The following is a 19,310-nucleotide window of genomic DNA, read 5'->3' on the forward strand; positions in this document are numbered from 1 at the left end:
TTTCTAAGACTGTAGAAAGTGAAGTAACAGTTTCCACATCCGCATCTATAATTGAAAATTCACTTTCCCATAGAAACAAGGGAATAATGGTTTCATAGTGACACTACATTTCTAACCATTTTATAACAATATTGTTTCTATGTGGAACTGTGTAAAATCCACTGAATATGAATGTCAAGCTACTTAGTAATTCTTCAGATGATATCTGTTAGTATAATTTGTGTGCTATAAATATTTAAAACACTTTAAGAGTAGCCCATAATCCCATTATACAGAACCCCCATTAACACATTTTTTAATATCCAGAGGTAATAAAACTTAAACAGTACAGAAAGTCACAAAATGAAAACTCAAAATTTTTCTAATCCCGGACTGCTGATTCCCAACTACACCCACTACTTTCCCCTCCCTGGAGATAATCACCATCAACGGTTCTTGAGAACAGAAAGAAAACAATTATTTATAGACCTAAGCACTTTTCTTTTGGAAAAGAATATCATACGCATCAACTGGCGGGCAATGCAGAAAAAGGTTCATCAGATTCCAGAATATGGCAATCTTGTTAATGTCTAGAAATGCTACCTTCATATGAATTTTTGTTTGAATAATGCATTTTCATGTTTTCATATACCTGTAACCTAGATTATTTGATAATGAAGTATAGCATAGTGGTTAAGAGGTAGGCTCTGCAGCAAAACTCCTTGGGGATAAATCCTGTGTGATCTGCAGAAGGTTTCTTAAATGTTCCTCCTATCTATAAAATGGGAATAATATGACTACCTATTTAAGATAATTATGCGTAATGAATCAACATGAAGCACTAGAATAGAGCTTAGTGTGCAGTAAGCACTCAATAAATGCTGGCTATTACTGATATCCAGAAATCTTTATATGTTGGATATTTCATCCAAATTTTTGTCAGTAAAATCACTGATGTGCATAATGATACTGAGAAACGACAAAATCAAAAAATCTCTTTTGAACTATCAAAACCTACATTATATCCAGTGTTTCTTAACATCATACTATAATCCTAATGTCTCCAATAGGCAATCTATAAACAGTATATGACTTTTCAGGTGAAAAGTTAGTATATCACTTTTCAAGTGAAATGCTTGATTCCCCACATAACCTACTTATAACTTTATACTGCTCCTGCACAAATCTAATTTTTACACTTAATGCCTTCTGTAGGCCCAGCTCTTCTTGTTTTTTTTTTCAAATATGGCAGGTTTTTTTTTTTTTTTCAAACATGGCAGTTTTTTTTTTTTTTTTTTTTAAATTATACTTTAAGTTCTAGGGTACATGTGCATGATGTGCAGGTTTGTTACATATGTATACATGTGCCATGTTGGTGTGCTGCACCCATTAACTCGTCATTTACATTAGGTATGTCTCCTAATGCTATCCCTCCCCCCTCCCCCACCCCACAATAGGACCCAGTGTGTGATATTCCCCTTCCTGTGTCCAAGTGATCTCATTGTTCAATTCCCACCTATGAGTGAGAACATGCGGTATTTGGTTTTCTGTTCTTGCGATACTTTGCTCAGAATGATGGTTTCCAGCTGCATCCATGTCCCTACAAAGGACACAAACTCATCCTTTTTTATGGCTGCATAGTATTCCATGGTGTATATGTGCCACATTTTCTTAATCCAGTCTATCACTGATGGACATTTGGGTTAATTCCAAGTCTTTGCTATTGTGAATAGTGCCGCAATAAACAAACGTGTGTATGTGTCTTTATAGCAGCATGACTTACAATCCTTTGGGTATATCCTCAGTAATGTGATGGCTGGGTCAAAAGGTATTTCTAGTTCTAGATCCTTGAGGAATCGCCACACTGTTTTCCACAATGGTTGAACTAGTTTACAGTCCCACCAACAGTGTAAAAGTGTTCCTATTTCTCCACATCCTCTCCAGCACCTGTTGTTTCCTGATTTTTTAATGATTGCCATTCTAACTGGTGTGAGATGATATTTCATAGTGGTTTTGATTTGCATTTCTCTGATGGCCAGTGATGATGAGCATTTTTTCATGTGTCTGTTGGCTGTATGAATGTCTTCTTTTGAGAAATGTCTGTTCATATCCTTCGCCTACTTTTTGATGGGGTTGTTTGTTTTTTTCTTGTAAATTTGTTTGAGTTCTTTATAGGTTCTGGATATTAGCCCTTTGTCAGATGAGTAGATTGCAAAAATTTTCTCCCATTCTGTAGGTTGCCTGTTCACTCTGATGGTAGTTTCTTTTGCTGTGCAGAAGCTCTTTCATTTTATTAGATCCCATTTGTCAATTTTGGCTTTTGCTGCCATTGCTTTTGGTGTTTTAGACATGAAGTCCTTGCCCATGTATGGTTTTAGGTCTAACATTTAAGTCTCTAATCCATCTTGAATTAATTTTCGTATAAGGAGTAAGGAAAGGATCCAGTTTCAGCTTTCTACTTATGGCTAGCCAATTTTCCCAGCACCATTTATTAAATAGGGAATCCTTTCCCCATTTCTTGTTTTTGTCAGGTTTGTCAAAGATCAGATGGCTGTAGATGTGTGGTATTATTTCTGAGGCCTCTGTTCTGTTCCATTGGTCTATATCTCTGTTTTGGTACCAGTACCATGCTGTTTTGGTTACTGTAGCCTTGTAGTATAGTTTGAAGTCAGGTAGCATGATGCCTCCAGCTTTGTTCTTTTGGTTTAGGATTGTCTTGGCAATGTGGGGTCTTTTTTGGTTCCATATGAACTTTAAAGCAGTTTTTTCCAATTCTGTGAAGAAAGTCATTGGTAGATTAATGGGGATGGCATTGAATCTATAAATTACCTTGGGCAGTATGGCCATTTTCACGATATTGATTCTTCCTATCCATGAGCATATGTTCTTCCATTTGTTTGTGTCCTCTTTTATTTCACTGAGCAGTGGTTTGTAGTTCTCCTTGAAGAGGTCTTTCACATCCCTTGTAAGTTGGATTCCTAGGTATTTTATTCTCTTTGAAGCTATTGTGAATGGGAGTTCATTCATGATTTAGCTCTCTGTTTGTCTGTTACTGGTGTATAAGAATGCTTGTGATTTTTGCACATTGATTTTGTATCCTGAGACTTTGCTGAAGTTGCTTATCAGCTTAAGGAGATTTTGGGCTGAGATGATGGGGTTTTCTAAATATACAATCATGTCATCTGCAAATAGGGACAATTTGACTTCTTCTTTTCCTAACTGAATACCCTTTATTTCTTTCTCTTGCCTGATTGCCCCAGCCAGAACTTCCAACACTATGTTGAATAGGAGTGGTGAGAGAGGGCACCCCCGTCTCGTGCCAGTTTTCAAAGGGAATGCTTCCAGTTTTTGCCCATTCAGTATGATATTGGCTGTGGGTTTGTCATAAATAGCTCTTATTATTTTGAGATACATTCCATCAATACCGAATTTATTGAGAGTTTTTAGCATGAAGGGCTGTTGAATTTTGTCAAAGGCCTTTTCTGCATCTACTGAGATAATCATGTGGTTTTTGTTTTTGGTTCTGTTTATATGCTGGATTATGTTTATTGATTTGCGTATGTTGAACCAGCCTTGCATCCCAGGGATGAAGCCCACTTGATCATGGTGGATAAGCTTTTTGATGTGCTGCTGGATTTGGTTTGCCAGTATTTTATTGAGGATTTTTGCATCGATGTTCATCAAGGATATGGGTCTAAAATTCTCTTTTTTTGTTGTATCTCTGTCAGGCTTTGGTATCAGGATGATGTTGGCCTCGTAAAATGAGTTAGGGAGGATTCCCTCTTTTTCTATTGATTGGAATAATTTCAGAAGGAATGGTACCAGCTCCTCCTTGTACCTCTGGTAGAATTCAGCTGTGAATCTGTCTGGTCCTGGACTTTTTTTGGTTGCTAGGTTATTAATTATTGCCTCAATTTCAGAGCCTGCTATTGGTCTATTCAGGGATTCAACTTCTTCCTGGTTTCGTCTTAGGAGAGTGTAAGTGTCCAGGAAATTATGCATTTCTTCTAGGTTTTCTAGTTTATTTGTGTAGAGGTGTTTATAGTATTCTCTGATGGTAGTTTGTATTTCTGTGGGGTCAGTGGTGATATCCCCTTTATCATTTTTTATTGCGTCTATTTGATTCTTCTCTCTTTTCTTCTTTATTAGTCTTGCTAGCGGTCTATCAATTTTGTTGATCTTTTCAAAAAACCAGCTCCTGGATTCATTGATTTTTTGAAGGGTTTTTTGTGTCTCTATCTCCTTCAGTTCTGCTCTGATCTTAGTTATTTCTTGCCTTCTGCTAGCTTTTGAATTTGTTTGCTCTTGCTTCTCTAGTTATTTTAATTGGGATGTTAGGATGTCAATTTTAGATCTTTCCTGCTTTCTCTTGTGGGCATTTAGTGCTATAAATTTCCCTCTACACACTGCTTTAAATGTGTCCGAGAGATTCTGGTATGTTGTATCTTTGTTCTTATTGGTTTCAAAGAACATCTTTATTTCTGCCTTCATTTTGTTATGTACCCAGTAGTCATTCAGGAGCAGATTGTTCAGTTTCCATGTAGTTGAGCAGTTTTGATTGAGTTTCTTAGTCCTGAGTTCTAGTTTGATTGCACTGTGGTCTGAGAGACAGTTTGTTATAATTTCTGTTCTTGTACATTTGCCGAGGAGCGCTTTACTTCCAACTATGTGGTCAATTTTGGAATAAGTGCGATGTGGTGCTGAGAAGAATGTATATTCTATTGATTTGGGGTGGAGAGTTCTATAGATGTCTATTAGGTCCACTTGGTGCAGAGTTTAGTTCAATTCCTGGATATCCTTGTTAACTTTCTGTCTCGTTGATCTGTCTAATGTTGACAGTGGGGTGTTAAAGTCTCCTGTTATTATTCTATGGGAGTCTAAGTCTCTTTGTAAGTCTCTAAGGACTTGCTTTATGAATCTGGGTGCTCCTGTATTGGGTGCATATATATTTAGGATAGTTAGCTCTTCCTGATGAATTGAGAATTGATCCCTTCACCATTATGTAATGGCCTTCTTTGTCTCTTTTGATCTTTGATGGTTTAATGTCCGTTTTATCAGAGACTAGGATTGCTACCCCTGCTTTTTTTTTTTTTTCCATTTGCTTGGTAGATCTTCTTCCATCCCTTTATTTTGAGCCTATGTGTGTCTCTGCATGTGAGATGGGTCTCCTGAATACAGCAAACTGATTGGTCTTGACCCCTTATCCAATTTTCCAATCTGTGTCTTTTAATTGGACCATTTAGTCCATTTACATTTAAGGTTAATATTGTTATGTGTGAACTTGATCCTGTCATTATGATATTAGCTGGTTATTTTGCTCGCTAGTTGATGCAGTTTCTTCCTAGCATCGATGGACTTTACATTTTGACATGTTTTTGCATTGGCTGATACCTGTTGTTCCTTTCCATGTTTAGTGCTTCCTTCAGGATCTCTTGTAGGGCAGACCTGGTGGTGACAAAATCTCTAAGCATTGGCTTATCTGTAAAGGATTTTATTTCTCCTTCACTTATGAAACTTAGTTTGGCTGGATATGAAGTTCTGTGTTGAAAATTCTTCTCTTTAAGAATGTTGAATATTGGCCCCCACTGTCTTCTGGCTCGGAGAGTTTCTGCCAAGAGATCTGCTGTTAGTCTGATGGGCTTCCCTTTGTGTGTAACCCGACCTTTCTCTCTGTCTGCCCTTAAGACTTTTTCCTTCATTTCAACTTTGGTTGAATCTGACAATTATGTGTCTTGGAGTTGCTCTTCTCGAGGAGTATCTTTGTGGCGTTCTCTGTATTTCCTGAATTTGAATGTTGGCCTGCCTTACTAGGTTGGGGAAGTTCTTCTGGATGATATCCTGCAGAGTGTTTTCCAACTGGGTTCCATTTTCCCCGTCACTTTCAGGCACACCAATAAGACGTAGATTTGGTCTTTTCACATAATCCCACATTTCTTGGAGGCTTTGTTCATTTCTTTTTACTCTTTTTTCTCTACTCTTCTCGCTTCATTTCATTAATTTGATCTTCAATCGCTGATACTGTTTCTTCCAGTTGATCAAGTCAGTTACTGAAGCTTGTGCATTTGTCACGTAGTTCTCATGTCATGGTTTTCATCTCTATCAGTTCTTTTAAGGTCTTCTCTGCATTGATTATTCTAGTTATCCATTCATCCATTGTTTTTTCAAGGTTTTTAGTTTCTTTGCGCTGGTTATGTAGTTCCTCCTTTAGCTCTGAGAAGTTTGATAGACTGAAGCCTTCTTCTCTCAACTCTTCAAAGTCATTCTCCGTCCAGCTTTGTTCTGTTGCTGGCGATGAGCTGTGTTCCTTTGGGGGGAGAGATGCGCTCTCATTTTTTGAATTTCCAGCTTTTCTGCCCTGCTTTTTCCCCATCTTTGTGGTTTTATCTGCCTTTGGTCTTTGATGATGGTGACGTACTGATGGGGTTTTGGTGTGGGTGTCCTTTCTGTTTGTTAGTTTTCCTTCTAACAGTCAGGACCCTCAGCTGTAGGTCTTTTGGAGTTTGCTTGAGGTCCACTCCAGACCCTGTTTGCTGGGTATCAGCAGCGGAAGCTGCAGAAAATAGAATCTTGCTGAACAGCAAGTGTTGCTGTCTGATTCTTGCTCTAGAAGCTTCGTCTCGGGGTGTACCCCGCTGTGTGAGGTATGAGGTGTCAGTCACCTAGTGAGGGATGTCTCCTAGTTAGGCTACTCAGGGGTCAGGGACCCACTTGAGCAGGCAGTCTATCCATTCTCAGATCTCAGCCTCTGTGCTGGGAGATCCATTGCTCTCTTCAAAGCTGTCAGACAGGGGCATTTACCTCTGCCAAGGTTTCTGCTCCTTTTGTTTAGCTATGCCCTGTCCCCAGAGGAGCGGCCCAGCCCTTCTTAAGAGACGATATCACTTTGGAGTTTGTACTCATTTATTTGTTCTTTACTTCTGCCTAAGATAATAATTTTTTATCAAGTACAGACTACCATTTCTCTGCATTTTAACAGAGTTCATGTCTACTTGAATGTCCTAAAGGCACCTGAAACGTATATCCAAAACTTAAAACACCATTTTTGCCTCAAAACAGTTTTTCTTCCTATATTTGTAATCTCACTTTAACAGGATCATCCTCCTATTCCCCATTCTCAAGTCCTGAGGAGGTCAACACATAAAACACTTCTTGACTCACCTATCCTCTCCCATCCTTACCACCACTGATTAGGTGTCCTAGCCTAGGCCCTCATCATTTATTGGGAAGGAAGACGTCTATACCATTCAGATCAGAGAGAGTGCTAGCTACTGATTGTAGTGTCTGAGTTACTCTGTGATGAAGCAACGCAAACACGGGTTTGTCATAACATTGCCTTCCTTGGTATTGAGAGCTCCAAAGTCATAATTCCAAATTCTTATACCTATTAGCAAGCTTCGGTATGTTAACTACAGTGACTTTTGACCCACATATCTGAGGTGAACAACTGTTTTGAAAGGCTGAAGTAATCTACTGACGCACAGAGATGTTGATAGGCTGCAGAGAGACACCATTAAGCCCTTACTTTTTTTTCAAACCAGACTTGTTGGCACAGTTGTTAAGGTATTAACATGAGGAACAGCATATGTTGTCAAATAGCCCAGAGGGCAAAAGGAGAAAATCTGATTTTCCTGGCTAGACAAGGTGGGAGTTTAATTGATAAAAATATATTTTACTGGCCGAGCGCAGTTGCTCATGCCTGTAATCCCAGTTCTTTGGGAGGCCAAGACAGGTGGATTACCTGAGATCAGGAGTTTGAGACCAGCCTAGCCAATATGGTGAAACCCTATCTCTACTAAAAATACAAAAATTAGCTGGACTTGGTGGTGGGCACCTATAATTCCAGCTACTAAGGAGGCTGAGGCAGAAGAGTCGCTTGAACTCAGGAGGCAGAGGTTGCAGTGAGCTGGGACCGTGCCACTGCACTCCAGCCTGGGTGACAGAGTGAGACTCCGTCTCAAAAACAACAACAACAACAACAACAACTCTCTCTCTCTCTCTCTCTGTGTGTATATATATATAACTTAAAATGCACCTACAAAAATGTGTATTACTTTCCTCTTAAATGTTGCAATTTTTCTTCAGTTTCCAATGTGCTTACTTAACTTACAGCTCACTATGCCAAATGCTGAAAGTGCTGAGGGCCTTCCAATTACCACCAGCAGCCAAAATAGAGGAGCACAGAGAACGGACTATGATGTCGAAACATAAGAGATCATTATTGCGCCTATTGAACTTCCCTTGTATCCATATAGACATTGCCTATGACTATATCTGCATAATTCACTTCACTTAATATTGCAATGTCTATTTAGTAAAATTAATATTGAGAATCTGCATAATTTTCCAATTCCTTTCCATTTCAATTCCAATACTGTTTGCTAAGCGTCTATCATGAGCCAAACTTTGTGCTTAGAGCTGGAAATGGAAAGAGGAAGAGGTTACAGTCTCAGGGGAAAATAAATGCAATGCCTCACCAACTCAGGACTTTGAACTTGCTCTAAACTAGTACAGATTTGGTGCCCACAAAAAGGGGGGTTAACCCTCCAGTGTTGCTTTCATAATAGTAGTTGGTCCAGTTTGCCAGTCCAGCCAAGACAAGACCTGGCTAAGACAGCCCCAGCTTCCTTCAATATGATCACCTTTCATCCTTCAATTAAAAATTTCCTATTAGCTGCACATTACAGACCATCAAAAGATAGAGGAGGTTTGTAGAACAGCAAAGCCAAAAGGCATAGCCAAAGGCATTCACAATCAGTTCAATCATAAGTAATATTCTCTTGTACACCTGCATATTGCCTACAACTTTTTATGCTTATGTTATATATAACTCCATGATATCTTACTATAATAGCTGAGACTAGAATAACAGTGTTTGGAAAGAAGTTTGATACAAACTTACTATATATATATTTCTGATTATAAAAGTAATACACGCTCATTCAACAAAATTTTGAAATTATAGAAGAAAATAAAAATCACGGGAATTTTATCAATCTCAGATTATTAAAATATTGTTAACACACTTGGTATATATTAAATCAGTCTTTTATTATTTTAACCAAAGTTAGGACTGTACCATGTTTGTGTAAATTATCTTTCTATTTAATATGTGATAAACGTTTTCTTGAATCATCTTTTTTTGTATATAATGCTTCAGAAGTTTTTTCTTAATGGCAGTACATAAATGTTTTTGTAAATTACCAATTTTTTCATTAAGAAAGTCTATAAATTGTATTGTTAGGTCAAAGACAGTTTTAAATGCTTCTGGTACATATTATCAAATTGTCTGGCCCTGTTTTGAATTAAGGCATTACTGGAGCTTTTTAGAACTTAGAAAAAATTCCTAAAGTTCACAGTTCTCACCATATCTTGAAATTATTTCTCTAGTCAATAATACTATAGACAAAATTTCTCTTGGATAACCTCTTATCAAAAGCTTTATGACAATGAGAACCTAGAAAAAGATTGAAACTGTACCTATATAAATAGAGTAACATATATATCAATTAGCCTACTCCACAGTTAATAAAAGTATCTCTAAAATGCTTATAGGGGCTGGGCACGGTGGCTCACTCCTTTAATCACAGCACTTTGGGAGGCTCAGTTGCGCATATCACCTGAGGTAAGGAGTTTGAGATCAGCCTGACCAACATGGAGAAACCACCTCTGTACTAAAAATACAAAATTAGGCAGGCGTGGTGGCATATGCCTGTAATCCCAGCTACACAGGAGGCTGAGGCATGAGAATCGCTTGAAGTTGGGAGGTGGAGGTTGCAGTGAGCCAAGATTGCGCCATTGCACTCCAGCCTGACCAACGAGAGTGAAACTCCATCTCAATAAAATATAAAATAAAATAAAATAAGATAAATAAAATAAAATAAATAAAAGGCTTAATAGGGAGGAAATAGAATTCCAGGCAATACCTAAAACAAATTTACTTTCCCTTTTTTGACCAAAACTCATACAAATACAGATAAATCAAAACTGTTGAACTCAATTCTATAAAACGTATGTAGTCATACTTACATAGTATATTCTTCATATCTGTACTAAAAGGCAAAATCTAAAAATATCATCTCAACATTTGAAAAGTATTATCACTTACAAGCTTTTACATGCCAAATTTAGTCTTAACAACCTTAAAGAATGCTATTACTATTATTACAGTCATTTTTTAACACATTAGGAAACAGATGAAAAGATTAGGTGACTTGGCTAATTGAATATGTATAATAAATGAATAGCAAAGCCAGAATTCAAACCCAGGTCTCTGGACTCTAAATGTGGATCCTTTTTGTTTCTGTACTGTTTTCTATAAATCATAAATAATCAAATTTTTCTTTATACTTGGCTTCAGGTTTAAAAAAAAAAAACAGATTTATTTCTTAATGTTTAAATAATTTATTTAAGCCAAAATTAAAATAAGTTTGCATTCCCTGAGTGCACACACTGATAGTGGGTGGGCCAACTAATAAAACTACTGATAGCACACAGATGCCAGCTTAAAGTTAACATTTTTCCATTGTATAAATCCACAAACAGAGAAACATGTTTGGCTGAGCATAATCTAATTTGTAAATTTCCCAAAGAAAACAAACATTACAACTACTAGAATTGTTTTCCCTATAAATAGAGTAGTGTGGAGATCACAACTGAGAACAACACGAAATTCCTTTAAAATGACACACTGAAGGAAGCCCTATTCTCTCCTTTAAAAAAAAATACATATATACTCATAAATAAATATTTCCTTCCATTTCTCCCTTTTATCCACTACCACCCTAACTTCTTCTAACAATGAAAGAATAAAAAATTAACAACAGAAGATTTTTGAAGTTGTTAATTTATAACTTTTACAAAATCATCAACTATCATTAATTTAGCAATATTTTAATGTATTTATTAATCATGGTTTATCTGATTTAATTTAGTTGCTTTAACAAATATAGCTTTACATTTGTATTTTTATTAGTTTTATTTTAATCGGCAAATAATAACTGTATATATTTATGGGGTATAAGGTGATATTTCAATACATGTGTACTTTGTGGAATTATCATATCAGAGTAACTAGTATATCCATCACCTCAAACATTTACCATCTCTTTGTAGTGAGGCATTTAAAATATCTGTTTTAGCTATTTTGAACTACAATAACTATAGTCATCTTGCGGTGTAACAGAACACCAGAACTTATTTCTTTTTTTTTTTTTTTTTTTTTTTTTGAGACGGAGTCTCGGCTCTGTCGCCCAGGCTGGAGTGCAGCGGCCGGATCTCAGCGCACTGCGAGCTCCGCCTCCCGGGTTCACGCCATTCTCCTGTCTCAGCCTCCCGAGTAGCTGGGACTACAGGCGCCCGCCACCTCGCCCGGCTAGTTTTTTTGTATTTTTTAGTGGAGACGGGGTTTCACCATGTTAGCCAGGATGGTCTCGATCTCCTGACCTCGGGATCCGCCCGTCTCGGCCTCCCAAAGTACTGGGATTACAGGCTTGAGCCACCGCGCCCGGCCCAGAACTTATTTCTAGTAACTTAACTTTGTACCCCGTTGATCGGCATCTTCTCTTTCCCTGTCCACTCCCTACAACTCTCCTACCCCTCTTCCCATCCCCTGCCACTTGCTTTTGGTAACCATTATTCTACTCTTTACTTCTATGATTTTGACTTTTCTAGATTCCAAATATAAGTGAGATTACACATTATTTGTTTCTCTGTGCCTGGCTTATTTCCCTTAATACGATGTCCTCTAGGTTCATCCATGTTGTTGAAAATGAAGAAATTTCCTGTTTTGTTTTTTTTTTTTTTTTTTTTTAAAGATTAAATAGTATTCTGTTGTTTCTATATACACGAGGGGCTAACACCCAAAATAAACAAAAAACTCAAACTATGAAATAACAAGAAAACAACCCTATTAGAAAATGGGCAAAGGACTTAAATAGACTTTTCTCAAAAGAAGGCATACAAATTGCCAACAGATATATACTTTAAAATGTTCAACATCTCTAATCATCAAAGAAATGAAAATTAAAACCACAATGAGATATCAGCTCATACCTGTCAGATTGGCTACTATCAAAAATATGAATGACAACAAAAGTTGGCAAGGATGAAAAGAAACCCTTATACACTGTAGGTGGTATTGTAAATTGATACAGTTATTTTGGAAAACAGTATGGAGGTTCCTCAGAAAACTAAAAATAGCATTACCATATAAGCCAGCAATCCCACTGCTGGGTATATACCCAAAGCAAAAAAATAAGTACGGAAAGGGGTGTCTGCACTCCCATGTTCACTGCAGCATTACTCACAATAGCCAAGAAATATATACAAACAACCTAAGTGTCCATTACAGATGAATGGATCTATAACATTTAAATATTAGAATGAAAAGTATATATATATATATTTTATTATACTTTAAGTTCTGGGATACATGTGCAGAACGTGCAGGTTTGTTACATAGGTATACATGTGCCATGGTGTTATAGATCACTAAAGATTCATACTTTTCACCAAGACTTGCTCTATGGAACACTGGCTTCACAGTAACTTCAATGTTAATTGAAGTTACTCCCTAAATTAAATGTATTTCCTGGCAAATAACTTTCAGGAAATTGGTAAAACAAATTTAACCTTCTTTACCTGCAAGTCTTATCAGTGTCTTTAATATGCTACTATCATATTAAACAAAGATGAAGCGTGCATTTCCCAAATTTATGTACAACAGAAACCTTTTTGGTGAATACTCTTAAGATTAGTATTCCACAGAACAGAACTTCAGGTAAGTTCTACAACGTTTATATACAGAATCATCAAAGGAGCTCTACACAGGAGACTACTATCGAGATACTATGAGGTATGTAATTGATAACAACAAATAACAACTGATAATAGAAATAACAAAGAGCAAATTGTCTACAACATCCTTGTTAGAAATTTGTATTTCTACTGTAGGAGAGTAAAGGAAGAGAAAGAGATTCTCCTATTAAAAACGAGTTATGAATTCTAGCGTTTGTGTATTTAAGCTCACTTGATTTAGTAAATAATCAGCCTGGTATATCTGATGGAATGGCACATAAAAATTGCTAAGTTAATGTACCTTCAAAAGTACTTAACAGAATCATTATATAGCCAAATCATTCAATAGATGCTATAACATCTTCTTGTTAATATAATTCATGAAACAATGCTCTGGTTTCTCTTCAGAGCATATAAATCTTTCATCTTTTTAAATTCAAGAAATAAGGAGGGCTCATAAATGAGATGGGAAAATTGAGTAACAGAATTCAAACAATTTGCATGAATTTATTTTGGAACAAGAAATAGAATTTGTCTCTTGTATTTTCTAAATTAATAAAGGCCAAAAAAATCACAGCACAAGGTCTCACAGGTATCATCTACCCCTTTTTGAACAAAGGAATGTAGGAAAATGCAATTAAGTCAAACAAAATAAGAAAAATGGGGCTGGCTGTGGTGTCTCATGCCTGTAATCCCAGCACTTTGGGAGGCCGAGGCAGGTGGATCACTGGAGTTCAGGAGTTTGAGATCAGCCTGGCCAAAATAGTGAAACCCTGTCTCTACTAAAAATACAAAATTAGCAGGGCATGGTGGCAGGTGAGGCAGGAGAATCACTTTTAAGCAACTTATAAAATTATATGTAATAAAAGAAGGAAAATATAAAAAGTTCTGATTAATATGAAAGAAAAAACTCTAACCTATACATAAAAATATTAGATGATATATAACTTTAAAATTATATATAGCCAAGCTCAAAAGAAAAAGGGGAAATGCCCAGATGCTAAAAACAAAGAGAAAATTCAAGCCAGAACTGGTGAATCATGGTTGGATTTTTTAAAATGTTTAAAATGATTATGAAAATCAGATTTATTAAAAAATATAAGTCTAATTTATTAGGTTCACAAAAGTTGCTTACTTAGGAAGATACTGCTTATTAGAATTGAAGGTCTGTTTTGATAATAGCTTAAGTATTTGATAAAATGATAGGCTAAATTGAAAATTGTAGTTTGAAACATATAAGAAATTTGTTTGTAAATACTATTACATATTTAAGGAGAATTTTATCTTTTATCCTTACAGGTTAACCAAACATTAATTTTATTTTGTTAGTTTTTTGAGACACAGTCTCACTCTGTCACCTAAGCTGGAGTGAAGTGGTGCGATTTCAGCTCACTGCAACCTTTACCTCCTGAGTCAAGCAATTTTCCTGCCTCAAAGGAGCTGAGATTACAGGTGTGAGCCACCATGCCATGCTAATTTTCTTTTTATGTATTAGTAGAGACCGGTGGTGGTGGTAGAGGGGGTTGTTTCACCATGTTGGCCAGGCTAGTCTTGAACTCGTGACCTCAAGTGATCCACCAGCCTCAGCTTCCCAAAGTGCTGGGATTACAGACATGAGCTATCATGCCTGGTCTTGAACATTAATTTTAAAAAAGCCAAAATCCTGATTCCTTGCAAAAACTACTATACTTAAAAATAGATGTAGTACAACTTATAAGTTAAATTCAAAGTCTTAGGGAAAACTACATATAAAAAATGACAACTTTAATAAATTGAATACTAATTAAAATAAATGAAAAGTATTGAGTTTCAAGAAAAAAAGTCCACCTCTGACACTAAAAACACTGACAACAAGGATACCCACTATCAGTAGTATTGTTTAATAATAAATTGGAGATCCTCACAAAGGGACAAAACAGAAAAAGAAAATAAGATGTATAAGAGTATAAAAATTGTTATCTCTAGGAAATATGATTTTCTATATAGAACAACCCACAATAATCTAGATCAGCGGTCCCCAATCTTTTTGGTACCAGGGACCGGTTTCATGGAAGACGATTTTTCCATGGACCTGGGTTAGGGGTGGGGACGGGATGGTTTCAGGATGATTCAAGCCTACTGCATTTATTGTGAACTTTATTTCTATTATTATTACATTGTAACACATAACAAAATAATTATACAACTCACCATAAAGTAGAATCAGTAGGAGCCCTGAGCTTGTTTTTGCAACCAGACAGTCCCATCTGGGGGTGATGAGAGACAGTGACAGATCATGAGGCTTTAGAGTCTCATAAGGAGCGTGCAACCTAGATCTCTCACATCCGCAGTTCGGAGAGCATTTGTGCTCCTGTGAGAATGCTACTGCTGATCTGACAGGAGGCGGAGATCTGGGGTAATGCAAGCAATGGGGAGCAGCTGTAGATACAGATGACGCTTCGCTTGTTCACCTGTTGCTCACTCCCTGCTGTGTGGTCTGATTCGTAACAGGCCACAAACTGGTACCAGTCCATGGCCCGAGGGTTGGGGATTCCGGATCTAGATAACCTATCTAGAAAATGTAATTTCAAAACATACATTTGCACAATAGCATCAGGAACTACATATGAATCATAGGGATAATGGCAAATAAAATTTTGTAATGGCATTGTGAAAAAGAACAAAACGATAGGACTGTTTTTCTAGTTATTAAGATTGATTACGGGCCGGGCGCGGTGGCTCAAGCCTGTAATCCCAGCACTTTGGGAGGCCGAGACGGGCGGATCACGAGGTCAGGAGATCGAGACCATCCTGGCTAACACAGTGAAACCCCGTCTCTACTAAAAATACAAAAACTTAGCCGGGCGAGGTGGCGGGCGCCTGTAGTCCCAGCTACTTGGGAGGCTGAGGCAGGAGAATGGCGTAAACCCGGGAGGCGGAGCTTGCAGTGAGCTGAGATCCGGCCACTGCACTCCAGCCTGGGTGACAGAGCGAGACTCCGTCTCAAAAAAAAAAAAAAAAAAAAAAAAAAAAAAAAGATTGATTACGGCACTTTAGTCATTAAAATAGTGAGGCGAGACAAAAGGGATACAAAAGAAAAGAGAGTAAATAAACTTTTACATATGTGGGAATTTGGTATATGAAAAAGAGGGCATTTCCATGGAGAAAGGATTGGCTATTCAATATTCACTATGCCAATATTCACTATACAGTGCTAGCCACACTGTAAAATATAGACATATATCTCTACTCCATGCCAAACACAAAAATAAATTCCAGCTAGACTGAATATCTATATGTGAACAACAAACCTTTGTTTTAGGAGAAAATACAGAGTGTTTCAGACTTTGGGTAAGAAGAGATTTCTTAAAACAAGATAATTTGCAAATAAAAAAAGAAAAAATGATAAAACTATATTAAAATTAAGATTTCTGTACAACAAAAAAATCATTGATGATATCTTTAAAAAAGCAACATATATAACATAAAAGATTAGTATCTGAAATACAGAAAAAAGTTCTATAAATCATTTAGAAAAACACAAAGCTCAATTAACAAAGGAAAAAAAGGTACAATGGAAGTTAAAAGACAAGAAAACATGAATAGCCAAAAGGACAAAAACATTCTACTTCATTGATCAGTAAATGCAAAATCAAACAATACAGAAATTATTTTACAGCCATTAGCTTGACAAAAATTTTAAAAGAAGCCTATCAGGACCCAATGCAGTGGCTCATGTCTGTAATCTTAGCACTTAGGGAGGCTGAGGTTGGGGGACTGCTTGAGCCCAGGTGTTCAAGATCAGCCTGGGCAACACTGTGAGACCCCATTTCTACAGAGAAAAATTTTTTAATTAGCTGGGTGTGGTGGCACACACATGTGTTCCCAGCTACTTGTAGGGCAGAGGTGGGAAGATCGCTTGAGCCTGGGAGGTTGAGGCTTGTGGTGGGCTGTGATCACTGCACTCTGGTCTGGGCAACAGAGTAGGATTCTGTCTCACAAAACAAAACAAACAAACAAAAAACAAAACAAAAAAACCACGCCTATCAATATTAAATTTTGTCAAGGATGTGGGGAAATGAAAATTCCCATGAACTGCCAGTGGGAGTGTAAACTGGTAAAATATAATATTTTAGAGAACAACTTGAAAAATGTGATCCTGTATATATCCTATAATTCAGCAATTCCACTTCTCTGAATTTATGAGTGAACCCTAAAGAAAATGGCACATATCTGGAGATACATATAATGATGTTCACTGCTGCACTGCTTGCAACAAAAAAAAAATTAAAAAAATACATAAATATACATTAACAGGGACTGGATAAATAAGTTGTATCATATTCATACAATGAAACACTACACACCAGCCAAAATTTAAAAACAAGATCTACATTTAGCAACATAGATAAGCTCTGAAAATATATTGAGTAAAATAGAAACCAAGTTACAGATAGTAAGACATCTTCTATGTAACATTTTTTTAAAAGGCAAAGACAATATATGACTGTGCCAAGAGCATTTTCACAACCTATGTGATATTTTATTTCATTGAAAAAGAAAAAAACTAAAGCAAATTAGGTAAAATGTTAACATTTGTTCATTCCAAGGGGTACTTAAAAAGGGTATTTATTTTTTTACTCTTATTTTTTGTTTGAAATTTGTAATGTTTTTTAAAATGACACGTAATTTTAATATCTTACCCCATATATGTATATATTCATGTAAAATATGGATAAGGAAAATAAGTAGAAAAATAAGAATAAAGTCAGTAGTGAGACTGGTTTATAAAATTCATATTGTATGTTGCGTATATTGCTAGAGTTGGCTCACAAATCTTTCAAGAAGAGTAAAATGAATATAGATTCAGCAATTATTGGTTTTTAAAAATCTATCCATTAATATATGTCAGAAATATTAGAGATTTAGTCATTCAAAGCATACTACAGTAAATTTGGAGACGCCAAAAACAGAAAAACTGGAGAAAATACTGAAGAGTAAACTTGATTTAAGTGGTTTACTCATTTATTCCTGAAAGATGGAAGCAATAACATAAAAAAAAGGGGGATGGTATTTTGAGAATAGTATGTATGACAGTGTTTCAGAAAATACGTTTTTGAAAGGTTGAAAAGAATATCATTCAAATCAATCTTGTTAAGGAATTCAAATTGACCTTGTTAAGGAAAACTTAAAAATAAAATATACAGATTCAAATTTAAGAGTCTTCATGATTCATTTGGGCAATACACATACACCACACACATAAAAGTACACATATAGTACTTGGTTGACAAGACATTTTTCAACAAGCCAAAAGAAAAACTAAGGAAGCATTTAGAGGTAAAACTGCTTATGTTACTATGTAGTAAATAATTAGTATAATTTCCCTTAAAAACTTAAGTTGAAGTCAGTTATCACAGAAAGAGATATTTTAAGTTTCCATGGCTTCAGTGTTTCATTGTAGAGAAGGGTCAAACTATTGTGGAAAAATCACAGGTAGATTTTTGCAACCTTGTAAGACTAGGCAAAAAAGTAGCAAAAAACAAAAACAAAAACAAACAAACAAAAAAACAGAAAAACAGCAATGTAGACAAATAACAAGGTAATTCAATTGGTGAATAATATTCTTAATTGTAGAAAGTCTTCCTAACAATTTGCACTTACAGCACTCAGCCAATTGCACATGCTGACAACAGATAACTAAAATGGAACTGTTAGTCCGGTTTCCTGATACGTTCCAGATAAAGTTCTCCCTGGCCTCATCTTTAGGCTGACTTCAGGTCTCTCTCTCAAGGAACAGTTTTGAAGAATGGTACCAATATAGTTGTACAGATTCAGTACGATGGTCTTTAAAAAAAAGTTTTTTACCTTTTAATATTATTGATCAAAATAATTTCAGATCCAGCAGAAACTTTATTAATAAAAATAAAAATGTAAGCACAGACCTTATACCTTTTACAAAAAAAAAAAATGACTAAAAAATGGATCATAAACCTATACACAAAACACAAAGCTATAAAAGCTCTGGAAGACAGGAGAACATCTAAATGACCCTGGGTATGGCAATGACTTTTTAGCAGCAACACCAAAAGCATGATACATGAAAGCTGGACTTCACTAAAATTAAAATTTTCTGCTTTGCAAAAGACACTATTAAGAGAATGAAAAGACAAGCCACAGACTTGCAGAAAATATTTGCAAAATGCAGATCTGATATAGGACTTGTGTGTCCAAAATATACAAAGCACTCTTAAAACTCAACAGTAAGCTGGGCATGGAGGTGCATGCCTGTAGTTCCAGCTACTTTGGAGGCTGAGGCAGGATTGCTTGAGCCAAGGGGTTTGAGGTTACAGTGAGCTATGATATCACCACTGCTCTCCAACCTGGGTGACACAACGAGACCCTGCCTCTAAAAAACAAAAATATTCAACAGTAATAATAATTTTTAAATGGACAAAAAATCTGAACAGACACCTCACCAAACATGATAAACATGATGGCAGCAAATAGGCACATGAAAAGATGCTCAACATATGTCATTGGGGAATCACCAAATA

General features: G+C 36.3%; 2 protein-coding genes across 13 annotated transcripts in view; one reads left to right on the plus strand and one right to left on the minus strand.

Moving 5' to 3' along the window:
• The window catches only part of SNX3 (sorting nexin 3), a 1,122,685-nt gene that overhangs the window by 221,438 nt on the left and 881,937 nt on the right, over positions 1-19,310 (plus strand). The window contains exon 1 of one of the 10 annotated variants that reach the window (XM_050789171.1): positions 8,505-8,514. The exons of the other annotated variants lie outside the window; for them this stretch is intronic. The gene's annotated coding sequence lies outside the window, so the exon portion shown is untranslated. Of the gene's footprint in view, positions 1-8,504; positions 8,515-19,310 lie in introns of those variants that run through there. 10 annotated transcript variants of the gene reach the window in all.
• The window catches only part of CEP57L1 (centrosomal protein 57 like 1), a 67,904-nt gene that overhangs the window by 43,616 nt on the left and 4,978 nt on the right, over positions 1-19,310 (minus strand). Inside the window, exon 2 of one of the 3 annotated variants that reach the window (XM_050789146.1) lies at positions 14,965-15,020. The exons of the other annotated variants lie outside the window; for them this stretch is intronic. Within the exon in view, the coding sequence (XP_050645103.1) occupies positions 14,965-14,967 (3 nt within the window). The 5' untranslated portion in view covers positions 14,968-15,020. The remainder of the gene's footprint in view (positions 1-14,964; positions 15,021-19,310) is intronic. 3 annotated transcript variants of the gene reach the window in all.

This window comes from Macaca thibetana, chromosome 4, assembly GCF_024542745.1.
Source record: "Macaca thibetana thibetana isolate TM-01 chromosome 4, ASM2454274v1, whole genome shotgun sequence".
Classification (NCBI taxonomy): domain Eukaryota; kingdom Metazoa; phylum Chordata; class Mammalia; order Primates; family Cercopithecidae; genus Macaca; species Macaca thibetana.